Source organism: Phocoena phocoena, chromosome 6 (assembly GCF_963924675.1).
Source record: "Phocoena phocoena chromosome 6, mPhoPho1.1, whole genome shotgun sequence".
In the NCBI taxonomy this organism is placed as follows: Eukaryota; Metazoa; Chordata; class Mammalia; order Artiodactyla; family Phocoenidae; genus Phocoena; species Phocoena phocoena.
The window spans coordinates 13,750,643-13,769,355 of record NC_089224.1 but is presented as its reverse complement, the minus strand read 5'-3'; the positions used below and the strand labels follow the sequence as shown (position 1 = coordinate 13,769,355).

General features: G+C 42.4%; 1 protein-coding gene across 1 annotated transcript; it reads left to right on the top strand.

Annotated features, from left to right (window-relative positions):
* Positions 1 to 5,228: 5,228 nt before the first annotated feature.
* On the top strand, positions 5,229 to 9,791 carry NEFM (neurofilament medium chain). The gene is made up of 3 exons (XM_065879453.1): positions 5,229 to 6,335; positions 7,072 to 7,196; positions 8,420 to 9,791. Exons 1-3 carry the CDS (start codon positions 5,256 to 5,258, stop codon positions 9,789 to 9,791), a joined length of 2,577 nt encoding a protein of 858 aa, XP_065735525.1. The 5' UTR covers positions 5,229 to 5,255.
* The last annotated feature ends 8,922 nt before the right edge of the window (positions 9,792 to 18,713 follow it).

Here is an 18,713-nt window from a genome sequence, read left to right as displayed (position 1 = left end):
CGGCTGCACTGGTGCAAAGTGATGTGCAGTGGGGGGTTTTAAAAGTTCAAGTGCGTATTATCAAGATCTGCCGCTTTATAGGTAAAGCCAACATGTCCGATTAAAAACATGCTAAAAATCAATACGACAGTGCTGTTTTATTAGGCATCTACTTAACTTTATTTTAAGACTCACTTTTAGCAAGGCTATCTCAAATACTTTTTAAGAATTCTAAGTCCTTCTCCTCTGGCTTTCGCAGAACTGATTCCCGGCAGTGAGGTGAAGGCATTACACAGCAAAAAAAAAAAAAAAAAAATAAGCAAGCTATGTTAAAGCTGAAAAATAAGTCTTTCCCCCCAGAAAACATGACATTTTCTGGTATAGAATTTCAAAACTGATTAAGTTTGTATTTGGAACAATATAAAGCCATAAAATGTTCTTAATTTCATAAATACTTCAATTAACTTTTCATAAAAAACAGTCACTCACAGGACTATAAGGCAATGTTCAACAACAACAAAAAATATTTGGCAAGGGAAACAAAGACCATTTCAGTGCTTATTATTAGAAAAAGGATCCTGTGTTTCAGACAGACTTGTTTTAATTGAAGACAATAGGGATATATACATCCCGATTTCCTGGCAAGAAACAGCCTCTTCCTGCGAGGATATTTTTATTTTGCTTTCAACATCTCAAATCAAAAAAGACCAAAAGCCAAGGCTTCTTTTAAACTTTGACATCCCGAAGCTCAAGTAGAAATAAGTATTACAGTGTTCATTTTCTCATGTCCCCATTCCAGGAGACTCAGTCCCGAGCTTCCTACATCGACAATCCCTTAAAAAAATCAGCAAGGGACAATTTATTTAAAAATTACTTATCATGAGTTCTAGAATATCTGATCCCAGGCAAAAGGATCAAGTTCAAGACATCACAGCAGATTGAGACAATGTACAGATCATCAAATCTGGGAGAGATTCAGCCCACCAATTTGACAGTGGTGTCTTCCATATGGAGCAGCTTGTTTGCTGCCCAGTTCTCACATCCTCCTTGCATTATTGTATATCAAAAAAGTATTCTTTAAAATGGAAGGAAATATGGAAAGGAGGAAGGAAATGCCCAGCTCCTTATTTTTCTAAACTTACTTTGATGCAAAGAATAAACCCCTTATGCAAAGAATACTTTCCCATTATCATTAGATAAGGCCTCACAATAGCTATCTCTTAACTACAAAGTTAATGTTTGCACTTCACCTACTGAAGGAACACACAGCATGCTGTGTATTTCCCTATGGAAATAAATCGATTCAAAACACACTGTAGCTTATGGTACAACACCCAGAGACAATTTCATTTAAAATGTCTTTCATTTAAATCATGTGTAACTTCCTTATTTAGAATAAATTATAAAAGTATCATAGTCAGACTCAACCGTGTTGTAAATTCAGAAAATTCCTCATGCTTATTTTCTCTCTTGGTAATATTTTCAGAAGATTCTGTAGCCTTAATGTCATTAAGGTAAAAAATACAAAAGCTTACATTTCTTTCTATGTAAAATATTAGGGTAGTAAATGTTCTTCAAAAATATGAGACAAAGAAGGAAAAAGGAATGTTATAACTTTTTTAAAAAGTTTGTATACTAAATTCACTGACCAGCATAACCTTCAAGTCACCTTCAGAAAGAGTGATTAAAGTGAAAAGTCTAATGTAAAATAAAATATTTTACTAAATGTGGAACTGGATCAGTCTTTTTTTATTTTTAATTAATTTATTTTTTATTGAAGTATGGTTGATTTACAATGTTGTGTTAGTTTCAGGTGTACAGCAAAGTGATTCAGTTATACATACATATACATCTATTTTTTTTTCAGATTCTTTTCCCTTACAGGTTATTACAAAATATTGAGTATAGTTTCCTGTGCTACACAGTAGGTCCTTGGAGCAATCATTTTTTACGCCATGTGAACTTTTTTCCTTCATAAGGTGACAGTTATAATTCTCTGCATTATCTTGTTGTGGCCAGAATGAACAATACTTCATGCGACATTGAAGTTATAATTTTAAGCTGTAGGCACTAACTGGATTTAGCCTCAGTATTTAGCCATTATTTCATTTGTCCGCAATGCTTTCTTCCTTCCCTGACCAGTTAAAAGCTGAACAATTTCTAAACCAGCTTAGATACAAGGCAAAACTAATTGTGAAGTTGGACATGTGATTCCTTGTAAATGTCTCTCTGCAGAGTCATCTCATTTTCAAAGCCCTGAAGAAAACTCACAGCAAATGGCAAGCACTACATAACAACTCCTGTTTTTATGCGGAGTTTTACACTAAAAAAATGCAAAACATTTTTTACTTGCAACAAACAGCTCCCAGGAAAATTTAAACTTGCTTTATGGTATTTCCTTTGTATAGTGTTAAGCATGAAATAATTTTAGATCAAGAATTTCTTTGAGTTGAGTAAAACAAAAGAAAACAATGTTGTATGTGTTCAAGGAAAACATGCACACAAATACATATGTGGGTGTGTCCCTCCTCTTCCAATGTGTTTTCTAAATCTTGGCTTATATAACCTGTACATATTTGTGTGTGGGGTAGTGGGAGTTGTGTGTTGATTTCCAATTAGCCTGGTTGTAGACTCCTCAGAGGTGTAGCATATCGAGTTTTCTGTCATTGTGCTGTTTCTGTTGAAGACCAATTTGTTGCAGTATTTTGGTATGCATTCTGATAAATGGTGATCTTCTATTAAAATATGGCATTTTTTTCTAAAAAAATAAATAACTCACAGCAGCAGCCTGCTCCTTAACCGTTTGCTCTCAGGGGCAGAAAGTGCCTTCAGTGCACGTGCAACCGGAAACTGACAAGGGTTTGTATATTTTTTAATAAAAGCAGAAAGTACTAAGTAACTAAGGCACAATTACTGCATAATTAGCCCTTGGCCTTATCTGATGATATCTTTCACAGTCCAACCTGGAGACTGGCAGTACTTAACAGAAGAACAGGAGATTTTCTTTTTTTTTCTTTTTTTTAAATGTATCCCTCTGAAACCAGAAAATCCTGTTTTTGCAATATGCACAAGTTAATCCCCTCACTCTGTCACCTGTCTCTCCCAACAACTTGAGACATGGACTCTGCATGCCTGAAAGATAACCTGTCTCTTAGCAAACTAGAACTTCCTTTCCCCACAGAGCCTGCAATGCTGCAGTTTCACATTAATAAGCCAAAAGGAACTCCCTAAATTAACCCGTTTTGTTTTAAAATACAAAAGGGCCAAGAGATTTTATAAAAATAAATACCTCTAGAAACCAAGCCTTTTTGATTACTTACTGATTGATAGGACCTCGTCATTTAATAAAACAAGGAGAAAGCTGTGAAGAAAAAAAGTCTGGGGTCTCTACTTTTCACAAGCAATCGTTTGTTCTCAGCCATAACAAGCATTTTGCATGCAATCACTTGTGCCTGTGGTCCTAGCAAACGTGGTCATTAGTTAGGCAATCTACTCTTCACTTTGTCTTGCAGTATTCTGAACTTTTTTACCCTGAATTGTCCCCAAAGCACAATGCAAAATAAAGGGACATTTTAACAGTTAGCAGTGCACCAGACAGCAAGAAGTCTGTGTAGGTTCCTTATTTAAATACACATGTTTAAAGATATAGAAAATCTATTCTAACTCAGTCATTAAAATCTCAGTGGAAGAAAAAAAAATATCTGGTTTTATTCAAAGTTATGGTGAGTAACTTGGCAACTTTTAAATTAATTTGAAATTAATTCAGGTGCTTTTCAGTCATCGCAGTCACAAACAGGGAGTACTGAACAGAAAGATGACAAGGCAATTGTTTTTGTTCAGACTTGTCACAAACTATATTTCCCTGGACTTTTCATCTCTGCAGATTTCGAATTCCCCTTTCCAAGGAATATTTGACCTTCAGATTTCAGTCCCTGTATCTCTTGATTTCCTACATCCATCATATGTTAGAAAACTGAAACTGGGCTACAAGTATATCATCTCTGTTACCTGACTTTAATTAATTTTATTTGTTTTCAAAATCTGCATTGTGCCCACCCTGCATTGCAGAGGAATCTTAGCATGAGATCCCACCTTGGCTCCTTCAGAGTCACTGCAAACTGGCTTTAATTGTATTTACTCGGGTAGAAGGGGGGAAGGAAACCCCCGCCAACCTAACCAGACAAGCAATGCTGGGCGACAAGCCCCCAGGGCGGCTGAATCTTCCAGCAAACCAGCCTGGGCGCTGTCCTTGGTGCTGCCGGCGCCATAGCGAGCACAAGCGCCTTACCTTCTGCCCCTGCGGAAACTGCGGACGTCCCCCAAACGTTAAGCAGAAAGCAGCGACATATCCCACTTTTAATACAAATAAATACCCCGGCCCAGCCTCTCTGTCCCCTTCTCGAAGACTTCAGGCTGACCGTTCTTCAAAGTCTTTTTGTTTTTTTCTTCTAGGTCCAACTCGGGGCCTGCGCTCGTCTCGGGCTGCTTTAAGACCGGGAGTGGGGGGAGGGGAGGAAGGCAAAGGGAGATGAGGATGGGGGAGGGGCGGGAGGAAGGGGGAGGGGAGGAAGGAGAAAGAGAAAAGACAAGACTGGGAAGAAAAAGGTCCAGGAGGAAGGGGCTCAGAGAGAAGGGAGGAGTGAGTGGGACTAAAGAAGTTTTAAAGTGGGAAGGCGAAGAGATGCCAAACAGAGGGGGTTAGTGATTAAGCACAGAAGATGGGTAAAGGAAAAAGTAATGGAGAAAGGGCAAAAGAAGAGAAAAACGTGAAGAGTGCAGAGGGCTTACAAACACACACACACACACACACACACACACACAAAAACAAAAGAACAAGAACTAAGTGGCTAGGGGGTCGCTAGAAAAGCGGCCCGAACGGTGGGAGAGTGATTGAACAAAGAAAGGGCGTTGGGTGAATGCTCCCACTGGGGGTGTAAAATGCAATCCGAAGGTGAAGAGAAATGGAGAGAGGGGGCTTGGGAGGGGACAGGTGGTCTGGCACCGAAAGAAGAGCTGGGGGGGAGGGGTCGGGGCCAAGGTAGCAAAGTCCGGGGTCCGATGCGGCGCGGGCCCACGTGGAGCGGGCGCTGAATCACTGCTGGGCTGTCTTCACCACCACCCCCCATCCCCATGGCCCGGTACCCGCAGTCCCCGCCTCCTCGGCCGCCGCCTCCACTGGGCGGGGCCCTGGCCCAGGACCAGCCGCCGCGGCTATAAAGGGGCTGCGGCGAGGGCAGCAGAACGCTGTGCCAGCCACACGCCCCGAAGCCTCCAAGATGAGCTACACGCTGGACTCGCTGGGCAACCCGTCCGCCTACCGGCGGGTAACCGACACCCGCTCGAGCTTCAGCCGCGTCGGCGGCTCCCCGTCCAGCGGCTTCCGCTCGCAGTCATGGTCCCGCGGCTCTCCCAGCACCGTGTCCTCCTCCTACAAGCGCAGCGCGCTGGCCCCGCGCCTCACCTACAGCTCGGCCATGCTCAGCTCCGCCGAGAGCAGCCTCGACTTCAGCCAGTCCTCGTCCCTGCTTAACGGCGGCTCTGGGCCGGGCGGCGACTACAAGCTGTCCCGCTCCAATGAGAAGGAGCAGCTGCAGGGGCTGAACGACCGCTTCGCGGGCTACATCGAGAAAGTGCACTACCTGGAGCAGCAGAACAAGGAGATCGAGGCGGAGATCCAGGCGCTACGGCAGAAGCAGGCCTCGCACGCCCAGCTGGGCGACGCGTACGACCAGGAGATCCGCGAGCTGCGCGCCACCCTGGAGCTGGTGAACCACGAGAAGGCTCAGGTACAGCTGGACTCGGACCACCTGGAAGAGGACATCCACCGGCTCAAGGAGCGCTTCGAGGAGGAGGCACGGCTGCGCGACGACACCGAGGCGGCCATCCGCGCGCTGCGCAAAGACATCGAAGAGTCGTCGCTGGTCAAGGTGGAGCTGGACAAGAAGGTGCAGTCGCTGCAGGATGAGGTGGCCTTCCTGCGGAGCAATCACGAGGAGGAGGTGGCCGACCTGCTGGCCCAGATCCAGGCGTCACACATCACCGTGGAGCGCAAAGACTACCTGAAGACAGACATCTCGTCGGCGCTGAAGGAGATCCGCTCCCAGCTCGAATGCCACTCGGACCAGAACATGCACCAGGCCGAAGAATGGTTTAAGTGCCGCTACGCCAAGCTCACCGAGGCAGCCGAGCAGAACAAGGAGGCCATCCGTTCCGCCAAGGAAGAGATCGCCGAGTACCGGCGCCAACTGCAGTCCAAGAGCATCGAGCTCGAGTCGGTGCGCGGCACCAAGGAATCCCTCGAGCGGCAGCTCAGCGACATCGAGGAGCGGCACAACCACGACCTTAGCAGCTACCAGGTAGGAACAGCGGCTGCGCGGCCAGCCTGCGCCAGCGCCAGCGCCGCGCGCCCCCGACACTCAGGCCCGCGCCCCGCAGCGCTCTCAGCCGCGCTCCCTAGCGGCCGCTGGCCGGCGCGCGCGCGCGCGCGCGCGACGCAGACCCAAATTGGAGGCTCAAAGCGTCCTCGCCCTCCCCATCCCCTCCACACGCCTCCCCCACGCACCATCCCCCGCTCGAAGACCCCTGACCATTTTCAAAACGTGCTTCTTTTCCTTAGGAGTTCTAGTTTTGCAAGCTTGCGCGTTTAAAGTAGGAGGTATACATTCGGGTAGTTGGTAAAGCAGCAACTTTAGGATAGCTGTGCAGAAACTCATGTATTCTCAACTTTTCCAGACGTGATCGGAAGAACTCCCAAAACTGGCTTCAGCCCAAAGGGCTCAGATGGGAAGGGCCAGGTCAGCCGTGGGGTTTCCCCATGCATGTGTGTTTCCTGCTGAGACCTGTTCTAGATCCGCTGGTCCCAGTGCGTGGTGTGCCCAGGAAATGTCTACTTGTCTTATTGATTCTGTTTGTTCGTTTGTTTGTGAACTCCTTAGATTTTTATTTTAAGGGGGGACGGGGTCTGGGAGCGGTACCCGAGGTTTGCAAAGCTGGAGGGAGTCGAGGGAGGGGAGGAAGAAGGAGGAGGTAGCAAGTGGTGCGCTAAAGAAGTGGCTGTTTGGAAGGGTAAGTCTGTGGCTGTGTCTCTTTCAGGACACCATCCAGCAGTTGGAAAATGAGCTTCGGGGCACAAAGTGGGAAATGGCTCGTCATTTGAGAGAATACCAAGATCTCCTCAACGTCAAGATGGCTCTAGATATCGAGATAGCAGCATACAGGTACCGTGCTCGCGGCGGACGTGGCCGAAATGGTAGCCGCACTGTAGAGGCCGTTTAGGCAGGAACCTTCACCACTTAAGTTAAAGCAAGCAGGTTGCAGGAGTCTTAAATCAGTGCCTGGTTTTCTTCTTAATTAAAAAGTAATTAAAGAATCGCAACTTTTTATGCAGCTTTAAAAGAGTAAACAGTAGTTAAAGTGTTTGAATAAAGTGTTTAGAGGAAGAGCGCCGATTAATTTCAGTGCTTATGCCTAAACTTTTTTATTTTAGTGAAACAATTGTTTTCAAATATTTGAAACAAAAACAGACTTTTAGTTTTTAATATTTCATCTAGTGCTTTCAGCTTTTCAACTGTGTAATGTCAAGGACAAACACCAGGACGTCCCATTTCTCGTTCAGTTACAGCTTACTATTGCCATCATCTGGCTGAGAATAAATATGATTGATACAATATGCATTTTTTAATTTAGATTTATGTTATAGATCTAGCTATACATCCAGAGAAAGAGAAGAGATTATAAATATATTAACTGATGTCACCTTGCTGTTGACTAAGTTCATAGGTGAAAATCCTTGACGAAATAGTTATTTTTTGGGGGGGGAGGGGCTGTTTTTATTTTTGTTTTTTTACCAGTAAGATCATTCATATTACAAGAATAAATTGCACTCAGCTCAGAGCCATCTGTCTTTTCCGGGAAGCTGAATAGTTATATAAAATAGACACTTTATGATTAAAATCGCAGACCAATTTATAACTCGATATGCACTTATTAGTACCTAGCTGTGATATATTAGCTCGAATTCTAATATATTCTAAATAGCTTTGTAAAATTTTTGAATGTTCGCTAAAAGACATTTAGTATACATCTTGAAAGTCCAAATGCTCAAGAACGTCACTTAAGGCCTTTTTGGCCTCTAGGGAGCTTCTCAGCACATTCATGTTGCACCAAATGGATTGCGGCAGAGCTGAGATTTGGTAGCTGGGTGTAGTGAGTGGACTGTTGGGCGTGGTTAGTTACTGCATTGGGTGACTGGCGGATTGTCCCTGAGCATCTGTTTCTGTCATTGAATATGACACAATATACTAGTGAAAGGATAGCCAAGTGTTACTTCAAGTGATTCTATTTATCCAAAGGTACCTACCACGTTACACATACTGGAATGAAGTTCAGAAGACCCGATGAGATTTTAATTACGTCTTGCCTTCTTTGATTCTCTCCTTAGGAAACTCCTGGAGGGTGAAGAGACCAGATTTAGCACATTTGCAGGAAGCATCACTGGGCCGCTGTATACACACCGACAGCCCTCCATCACAATATCCAGTAAGATTCAGAAAACCAAGGTAGAGGCTCCCAAGCTAAAGGTCCAACACAAATTTGTCGAGGAGATCATAGAGGAAACCAAGGTGGAAGATGAGAAATCAGAAATGGAAGAAGCCCTGACGGCCATTGCAGAGGAATTGACAGTTTCCATGAAAGAAGAGGTCAAGGAAGAAGAGGCTGAAGAAAAGAAAGAGAAAAAAGAAGCCGAAGAAGAAGTTGTAGCCGCCAAAAGGTCTCCAGTGAAAGCTACTGCACCTGAACTTAAAGGAGAGGAGGAAGAGGCCAAAGAGGAAGAGGAGGAAGAGGAAGGAGCTAAATCAGACCAAGCTGAGGAAGGAGGATCTGAGAAGGAAGTTTCTAGTGAAAAAGAGGAAGGTGAGCAGGAAGAGGAAGGAGAAACAGAGGCTGAAGGTGAAGGAGAGGAAGCCGCCGAAGCTAAGGAGGAAAAGAAAATGGAGGCCAAGGGTGAAGAAGTGGCTCCCAAGGAGGAGCTCGTGGCAGAAGCCAAGGTGGAGAAGCCGGAGCAAGCCAAGTCCCCGGTGCCAAAGTCACCAGTGGAAGAGGTGAAGCCCAAAGCAGAAGCTGCAGCCGACAAAGGAGAACAGAAGGAGGAGGAAGGGAAAGTGGAGGAAGCAAAGAAGGAAGAAGCAAAGGAAGCTCCCAAGGAAGAGAAGGGAGAGAAAAAGGAGGAGAAGCCAAAGGACATGCCAGAGAAGAAGAAGGCTGAATCCCCAGTGAAGGAGGAAGTCGTGGAGGAGGTGGTCGCCAAATCAGTAAAGGTGAGCTTGGAGAAGGATGCCAAAGAGGAGGAAAAGCCACAGCAGCAGGAGAAGGAGAAAGAGAAGGAGAAGGAGAAGGAGAAAGCGGAAGAGGTGGGGAAGAAGGAGGAGGGAGCTTTGAAGGATTCCAGGAAGGAAGACATAGCCATCAACGGGGAGGTGGAAGGAAAAGACGAGGTAGAGCCGGAAGCTAAGGAGAAGGGCAGTGGGGGAGAAGAGAAGAAAGGGGTTGTCACCAATGGGCTAGACTTGAGCCCAGCAGATGAAAAGAAGGGTGGTGATAGAGGTGAGGAGAAAGCGGTGGTGGCCAAAATGGTAGAAAAAACCACCAGTGAGGGGGGAGATGGTGCTACCAAGTATATCACCAAATCTGTAACCGTCACTCAAAAGGTCGAAGAGCACGAAGAGACCTTTGAGGAGAAGTTAGTGTCTACTAAAAAGGTAGAGAAGGTCACTTCACACGCCGTAGTAAAGGAAGTCACCCAGAGTGACTAATAGACGAGTCCATCGCAAAAGGTTAAGCCATATGACAATTTCAAAATGCATGTGATTGGCAGCTTCAAAGCAGAACGGGTTCTCCCATGGGGGCTCCAGACATTGTATTTTACTTTGTGCAATATGAGGGACCTGCATGCAAGCTCAGGGGGCTCCCTCCCCAGTGTTTGGGCGATTCGAATGCATGACATTGTATGTACCTGGGGAAGTGGCCAATTTCCTAAGCTGTTGGAAGGGGGGCACTTGGGGGGATGTCTTGAGGTATATTATGCAAAGAACCAACTGAGCCAAAAATAATAAATGAAACACAGAACTCTCTTAGCCTTAAGAAAGCTATATATGAATAATTATGTTTACCTCACTGGTGCATTTAAAAAGGACTTTTGTTCATGGGAGAACCTCGTTGACATGCAGTTTGCAACTTTTCATTGATTGATGTTAAGCGTCACAGCAGTAGTTGCTCAATAAAGGTCATATTGGAAACATAGTCAGTTGCTTGGTGTCATGTCATTTCAAAGTGAATTCTCCACCACTTGACCCTTTCTTTCCCCAGAGCAGATTATTTGGGGGATTATAAGCAACTTGCATTTCTTATCACTATTTCCCTGAGAGCGGTTACTGGGAAAACATAATTGACAAAAACATTTTCAGGTGTCAAAATCTTTACTTAGCCCAACCTTCATCCCAAAATTTTTAAATTATATTTTTGAAATAAAAATAAAAGCATCTGGGCTTCCCTGGTGGCACAGTGCTTGAGAGTCCGCCTGCTGATGCAGGGGACGCGGGTTCGTGCCCCGGTCCGGGAAGATCCCACATGCCGCGGAGCGACTAGGCCCGTGAGCCACGGCTGCTGAGCCTGCGCGTCCGGAGCCTGTGCTCCACAACGGGAGAGGCCACAACAGTGAGAGGCCCGCGTACCTCAAAAAAAAAAAAAAAAGGCATCTGATAAAAAGGGGGGGGGGGGCATGGAAGTCTTCAACCTCCAGGTGTTTAGATCCCAAACTGGAACTCAGAGAACCTCAAGGTGAGAGGGGGCAATAAAGGAGCCTTAACTTGCTCCTATGGGGTTGGGACACAAAGGACCTCATGGCATTTCTATCAATGTGTCCAGAAGAAGCAGGACTGGAACCTCTAACAGTCTTAACAAGAAACCTCCAGCCTCAGATGCATGGTTCTGGTACACACACACACACACACACACACACACACACCACAGCACACATGCACACAGGCTTATCTGCTGCACTGAGTCTTGATTTGGTCGATGGAGGTTTAGACTTTCAGTGTTCTACTAATTGGGGGAAATAATTTAAAAATAAAATATTCTACTTAGAAAAAGAAAAACAGGATTCTGTGATATAAGCAGTAAGTGTTTTTAGATTTTTTTTTTTAAAGGCCTGGGAAAAAGTTTTTTTAATTTTTTAAATTTTTAAATTTTTTTTAAAATTTAAAATTAAAAAAAAAATTTTAAAGGCCTGATCTTGACCAAGGAAATAATACAATGCCCTTTTCAAAATGTATCTGTTCTAAATCTTTAAAACCACTAATAGTATATTTGTTCCAAATATACTATTTCTTTTAACAATAAGGATCATCCCAATAATACAATCTTGGATGCTCTTTTTAATGAATTTTCAAGATATTCCAATTTTAATCCCTAAATATGCCCAGGAAGTTTGTTGCTAACGTCAATAACTGTAATGAGGTTTCCCTATCATTAGCCCTTTGCCAATCCTCACAGTTTTTGCTAGATCAGTATATCATTTATACAAACTCTTGGTTACATTTTTTTCTTTAAAACAACCATGTTTTATGTTAATACAATGATTTTTCTAAAGCAATAATATCCATAACATCCAAAGTGAAACAAAAATTTTAAATATAATCAGCAAAAACTTACTCTAGTTATGTAGGATTTAAAAATCTGAAAAGAGCATATTGGAAAGATACAGCATAAATTCTAGGATGGAGGGGTCAGCCAAAGAGGCACTGGTGGGAGAGACAGTCCCAGGAACAAAGAAAACAGAAATCCTCATGCAGTCACAGGGCTGACTGAATTTGAAACTTTGTATCACTTCATCGACCGTTCAGAAAAAGAGCATACATTTGCCTCACTCTGTAGCCCTCAGAGGAAGAAGCACTTTGATTGACAGTCCCACCAAGACTGATACCACTGATACAGCAGCATTTCCCCAAAGAAAAGTCTGGGAGCTATTGCCTGAAGTAGGAATAGAGGCTGGATCTATAGGATAGGCTACTTGAATTTTAAAATACCTACTAAATATATAGCCATTACTATAAAAATACTCACCTGTCTACACCTAAAACTCATTATCAGTGCTGGCTCCTGAGTGTAGAAACCCCTTTTTGTAACATACAGTGTCTAAAAATGACAGGATCAATCAGCAACCACCCCGACCCCCAAAGGCCAGCACTAGAGACTTATCCCTTCAGCTCCTAATTTTATTTTCAATCATCTCATTTTCTTTCCTGGGAAGGAAAGAATTTAGTAATATTTCTAAATACTCCAAAAGACAGACCATTGTTTTGCCCTCTGTAAAAATAATAGAACAGCATGCCTTTGATAAGCCAAGCAGACATTTGTAAATATCAAATTGCTTGATTGGTTCATAAACTTAAGAAATATTTACTGTGAACTATGGCTTGGGTATACAAGGATCTTCTCTTCCAGAATTCACTGATTCTATTGTCAATGCCAATTATTGCACTACTATTTAAAGAGAGAGCAATTTGCAGTTCATGTTTCCAAATATGTTGACAGGGAGAGACTAGGCACAAACCTCCAAGTGTTTAGGAAATTAGAATACCTTTTCTCTGCCTACAGTCAGCCCCTGGCTGCCGTGACGTTAAGCCATTGAAAAATAGTATTTCTACTTTTCCAGTAAATTGTCTTCAAGATACTATTTTGTTTCAAATCTTGTAAGAAGTGCTAAAGCTAATTAGTTCTCACTCTTCAAACATAAGGAAACTGAGTCATAGAATTTTTTTAACTTTCTCTAGGTCACACAGCTAGTAGATAAAACCCACATAGTCCAGATCCAGAGCACATATTCTTAACCCCCTGCACTACATTGCCCCTTAAATCCATCCATCACTGGCCACCTCAATTTATAAGGAGGTTCTGCTGCATTCACTTTTTTTCTTTCCAGATTGAAAGAAAGAAAATAGATCTATGCCATGCATCTTTCATTTAATATGCTTACAAATCTCCTCACGAAAAAAAAAAATGATGCAATGGCAGTTTGCATCATGAGAAGAATAAAACATCCAGATATAACATAAGTGGTGGTTCCTTCTACCACGACAGCTTGCAGTGTACAAAAATGTGGCAACCACTTTCCCGTGGTAACTTTAATATTCAATGGAAAAGGAAAGTGTTATTTCTAGCACCGCCTTCTATTGCCAGTCAGTGCAGAGACAGTATTCAAACATTGGGATATTCATTTCCACAACAAATAGGTTGGTCGTTCCAGTTTGGAGCAAGTTATTTTTTCTTGGTGGTTTATGTAATTTGTCCAAAGGAAAAGAGGAGCTATTTTTAAGTGAATTATTTTACCGAGTCTACACAACATTCTTCTACCTCCAGGGCTCCTCTGCCCTTAGAAGTGTAAAGCTTTGGCAAAAGCACTGAATCTGAGTTCAAATCCCAGGTCTATAGACAGTAAAATTGTGTTGTTGGTTCATTATATGTAGCTTCTGCTACAGACTGAAGTTTGTGTCCCTTAACTTTGTATGTTAAATCTTAATGCCCAATGTGATGTTATTTGGATGTGGGGCCTTTATGAGATGATTAGATCATGAGAGTGAGGCCCTCATGAATGAGATTAGTGCCCTTGTAAAAGAGACCCCAGAGAGCTCCCTTGCCCCTTCCACCACATAGGAACATTGAGAAGACAGCCATCTATGAACCAGGATGCAGGCTTTCACCAGACAGAGAATCATGGTACATTGATCTTGGACTTCCCAGCCTCCAGAGCTGTGAGAAATAAATTTCTGTTGTCTGTAAGCCACCAGTCTATGACATTTTGTTACAGCAGCCCAAATTGACTAAGACAGCTTCCACTTCCTTATCTATAAAATACAGGTGCTAACATATTCTTCAAAAGGCTGCTAAGGTCATTAAATGAGATAACATCTGTGGAAAGTGCCTAGCACTGTAACATGTATGTAGTAGCTGATCAAAATCATTTGTTGAATGAATTGGAAAAGGTACAGAATTTACTTAATTTGAAGACATTAGTTAGAACATCAGTTTCCTTATACATTATTTCAATACAGAATGCATTGCGATGAGTTTACAAAAATAAGTATATAATATAAATAGATATGTATACATATCTATAATATGTGTATACATTGTACCATACTCTGTAATGTATTCATTGTTCATATAGAGAACTTGGGTGGACAATAATTGCATTTTGCACTGCAGTAAGCTATTGAAATTACTTAGACGTCCAATAATCCACCTACATAATCATGGGGCTTAAAATTTTCTTAATGCAAATTATTTAAAACAATATTGAGAATAGGAGAGAGAAGCAGTTTTGCACTAGGCGTAGGAAGACAACTTTCTTTTTTGTTTTTGGCCGCACATCATGTGGGATCTTAGTTCCCCAACCAGGGATCAAACCCACACCCCCTGCACTGGAATTGTGGAGACTTAACCACTGGACCACCAGGGAAGTCCCTAGGAAGACAACGTTACATCCCCAAATCCATATTGATTGTGCTCAACACCATCATGCAAGGCTCTCAGAGTTGTCTTCAATTTCTTATCTAAGGTAGTTTGAACACCATCACATCATACCTTCAATAAGTTATTGAGGACTTCCCTGGTGGCACAGTGGTTAAGAATCCGCCTGCCGATGCAGGGGACACAGGTTTGAGCCCTAGTCCAGGAAGATCCCACATGCCGCGGAGCAACTAAGCCCGTGTGCCACAAGTACTGAGCCCTCATGCCACAACTACTGAAGCCTGCGCCCCTAGAGCCCGTGCTCTGCAACAAGAGAAGCCACCGCAGTGAGAAGCCCGCGCACCACAACAAAGAGTAGCCCCCACTTGCCGCAACTAGAGAAAGCCCGCATGCAGCGACAAAGACCCAACACAGCCAAAAATAAATAAATTAATTAATTTTTTAAAAAAAGTTACTGAGTCATTTCTGTATGTCTGGTTAGCTTTCTTGTCTTAGGAGAAAGCATAGTTTTCAAAAATTAACAGGTGACTTGATCAAAAGCCCTTTCTGGGGGGCTTAGGGGTAGGGTAATTGTTCTAAAGACCTAAATAGGAAGTTAGACAACTTACACAGGTCTCCATGCCTATAGCCTGGTTTGGGGGTGTGTTGTGGGGAGATTGGGGGGGGGGCGAGTGGACAAGAGCACAGAATTAGGGTCCAAGAACTTGAGTGACAATATTATCTCCAGAAGGCAGACACAGGAGATTCCTGATTCTAAATTAAGATCATAGGATCACAAGTCAAAGGCCAAATGCAAATATCCTAGGTGCTATCTTTTGGCATTCTCACATTCATAAGAGAGCAGGCCATGACAGCTAAAAGAAATGAAATTAGCCTCTTAGTCTAGTTGTTTCTCATCTCGTAAAGGAATTTTAGTGAGAAGAGTGAAATACCACTTCACATTAGGGCTTCTAAATATTCGTTGTTTTTTTTTGTTGGCCACGCAACTTGTGGGATCTTAGTTCCCCCGACCAGGACTGAACCCAGGCCACAGCAGTGAAAGCCCCAGAGTCCTCACCAATGGACCACCAGGGAACTCCCTGAATATTCCTAATTTTAATTATTTATAATCACGGCCAGAAAACCACAGATAGGTTGGAAACAGAGTAGTATACCAGGAAGAGGTTTCTCTGCCCTTAGACTTGGGAAGCTTGGACCTCAGTGTAAGTCACAATACCCCATGCACCTCCCATTTTAACATGGAAAACTCGAGAATGGTTTGAATCCTAAGACAATGCTTTTAAATATTTCTCAATTTAGACATCCAAAATTTACCTGTAACCAGAAAGAATATTTCAGCTAAATGAAACTTTGCACTTGAAATATCATGTGTTAATAATTAGAAGAATAAAAACTTACAAGTTAGTAAGTTACATCCGTGTAAATATGTGAATATTCAAAAGAAAAAGAGGCAGCAGCCCTCCCTTTTCTCCAGATTTCATTCTGATCAAGGCTGCCTAGTTTTTTCTGGACTGGCTTTCTGAATGGCCTAAATAAAACTACAAAGGTAAGATGGTATAACAATGTCTGGCAAATATTAGGTGCCTAGTGAATGATTAGTTCTCCTTGCCATTATTATTATTATTAAATAATAATTATAAATAAATATCTTAAAATGTATTAATTTAAATGCAGTGTATATCAAATGATCGTGTCTATAAGAGATACACACAAAATTCAATCTATAGCAAAACTTCAAGAGGTACAAGTGTTAGATACACTTAAACTTTACTTAATATTTGTTACTTAGAATCATAGAATCTTGAAGGTTGCATTAGCTTCTGAGATTGAACTCCCCTTTTTCATGCCTGAAAAGTAGTTGCCTATCCTAGAACTGAACATCTGCAGTGACAGGAAAGTTACTTTGTTTTGACGCATCTATCAGGAAACTTTGACTGTTGGCAAAGCCTTCTTTTCACTGTTCCAATATCTGACCCCCTACAATTTTACCCACTGGTGCAAATTCTGAGAAGTTTTAGGAATCACTATTCCTTTTTCCCCAGCATAGACATTTAGAGAGGTGAAGGCCCGTGTCCGAATCCAAATAGCTCATCACAGTAATAACAACTGTTGAGTTTATTACGTATCAGGCCCTTTGCCTATAATGAATCATTGAATCCTTACAACAAACATATATGCAGGAATTATTTTTATTGCCATTTCTTGCAGAAGTTTGGGCATAAAGATTAGAACTCAGGCCTTTCTCTTATCAGACCCACGTCGTTTCCACTTCATACTTTTATAGAAAAGATAGCAAATACTATATATTCTGTACTTACTTATCCCTGGAATAAGCCTTCTACCTATGAGGACTCGCCTGCCCAAAGCAGTCCCTGTTATCGATTGTTCCTACATCACATTCGTCATCACTTCCCTTGGGTTATAATCTGGGTTCCATTAGTCTGTGCCTGATTACATAACTTTATTTTGTGGAATCATATTCACTAAATAAAATATGTTAATATTTTATTGATGCGTGAGGCACTTCATCTATTTTTCCATTTCTCAGACTTTTAAGGAGGCAATGAAGAAACAAAATGAATGTTTCTTCTATGAGTTAGTCACCTACAGCATAGAACTGGCTCTGCAGGGTACAGCAACGTGTATCTGCCTATCATCTTTGACCAACAATTTGTTCCTCAGTGATAGCAACAAGGAAAATATTTCAATTGGATTAAAGTGATTAAATACCAAGTGAAATTATTCCTATGCATCAGCAGTTAGTTTTGTACATTTTAAATAAAGCATGCCTTGAACATAACATGTTAGAAATTTGAACAGATTTGGACATATCACTTCCACATCCCACCCAGTATAATGTTATTATCATAGCTTGAGATGAAATTTCCTTTGCTGGGCATTATTGCCCAGCTTAATAATCACCATGCCCCTGTGAAAGCAGTTAACCATGTCCACCCCCTGAGTTCGTTCCCTTGGTCTGTTAGAATGAACGTTATAACTAGAAGCAAATCATGTGTCCGTGACAGTTGGAGAGCTGATGCCCATCTTTATTCTTTATCAGCCACCCATGAAAGAGCCACCAGTGTTTCTAAAGTTATCACTTTCTCATTAGGAATTAGCAAGCTGCTTCGGCTCATGTTCTTAGTGAGGGATTTGTTTACAGTTCTCAGGAAGAAACGTGGCTCTTAATATCCTCATTAAGAGAGGCAACATACAAGGCCCATGGAGGAAAAGCGAAAGAGCTTCCAAAGTATCTATCTTCTCCTCCAGTTTAGTAGAAAAAAGTAAACTCTTAATAGGAAAAGGAGGAAGACTTGTCAAAAATGAGAATAGTTGATAACATTAAAAACTTGTACCTTGCCCACATTAACGTTCAAAATACCATGTGTTATCAGAAAAGGAAAAAGATACATAATTCACTGCCAAGGTAACACGCCATCCCGTGCCGGACTTGTGCCGGACTTGGCATGCCGTTGTGTGGTACATTTCACGAATCGGAGAGGAATACATCCCACTGGCACAGTATCCCTGCCCCTTTTGCTGCCACTTTAGAGCAGGACCACTAACTGGAGGGCTCCTCCTCCAAACACGCCCCCCCCCCCAACCTCCACTTGTAATTATAAAGGCAGTGTCTGAAAAGTCACATTTAGGCTCCAAAAACTTGAAGCTTTTTCCCATTTCCATTGTTTTTGGAGACGCTGGCTCACAGAACCTTGGCTTCATGTTATTTATTTGGCTTTTCCCCCAGATCTCTGCAGACAACCAAAACAATATATGAAGTACAACACAACTTTTGAGAACACAGTTTTTGGTGTCTGTTCGGACCTTAGCTGGAATCTCAGTTCTGAACTTGTAGCTGAGTGAGTCAGGGGCCGGTCAGGAGAGCAAAAGCACAAAAATATACTAAGGGTTTCAAACAGAATGGAATTTAATGCAGGAAATGGCACCACAAAGTGAAAGAAAAGTTGACGAGACAAAATGTGATATATTAGTCGGCTTGTTTATTACATATAACAAAATAGCATAGACTGGCAGCTTCAGAAACAGAAATTTATTTTCTCACAGTTATAGAGGCTAGAAATCCAAGATCAGGGTGCCAGCGTGCTCAGGTTCTGGTAAGAGCTCCCTTGCTGGCTTCCTTACAGACAGACACTTTCTCACTGTGTCCTTACATGGCAGGGAGAGAGAGCTAGCTCTTCCCAGTC

What these genes read in the sequence shown, in the direction of transcription:
- NEFM (XM_065879453.1), top strand. Translation starts at nt 5,256, where the DNA reads ATGAGCTACACGCTGGACTCGCTGGGCAACCCGTCCGCCTACCGGCGG. An exon ending in ACGACCTTAGCAGCTACCAG is followed by an intron (nt 6,336 to 7,071) that starts GTAGGAACAGCG and finishes TGTCTCTTTCAG; the next exon opens with GACACCATCCAGCAGTTGGA. An exon ending in ATCGAGATAGCAGCATACAG is followed by an intron (nt 7,197 to 8,419) that starts GTACCGTGCTCG and finishes TTCTCTCCTTAG; the next exon opens with GAAACTCCTGGAGGGTGAAG.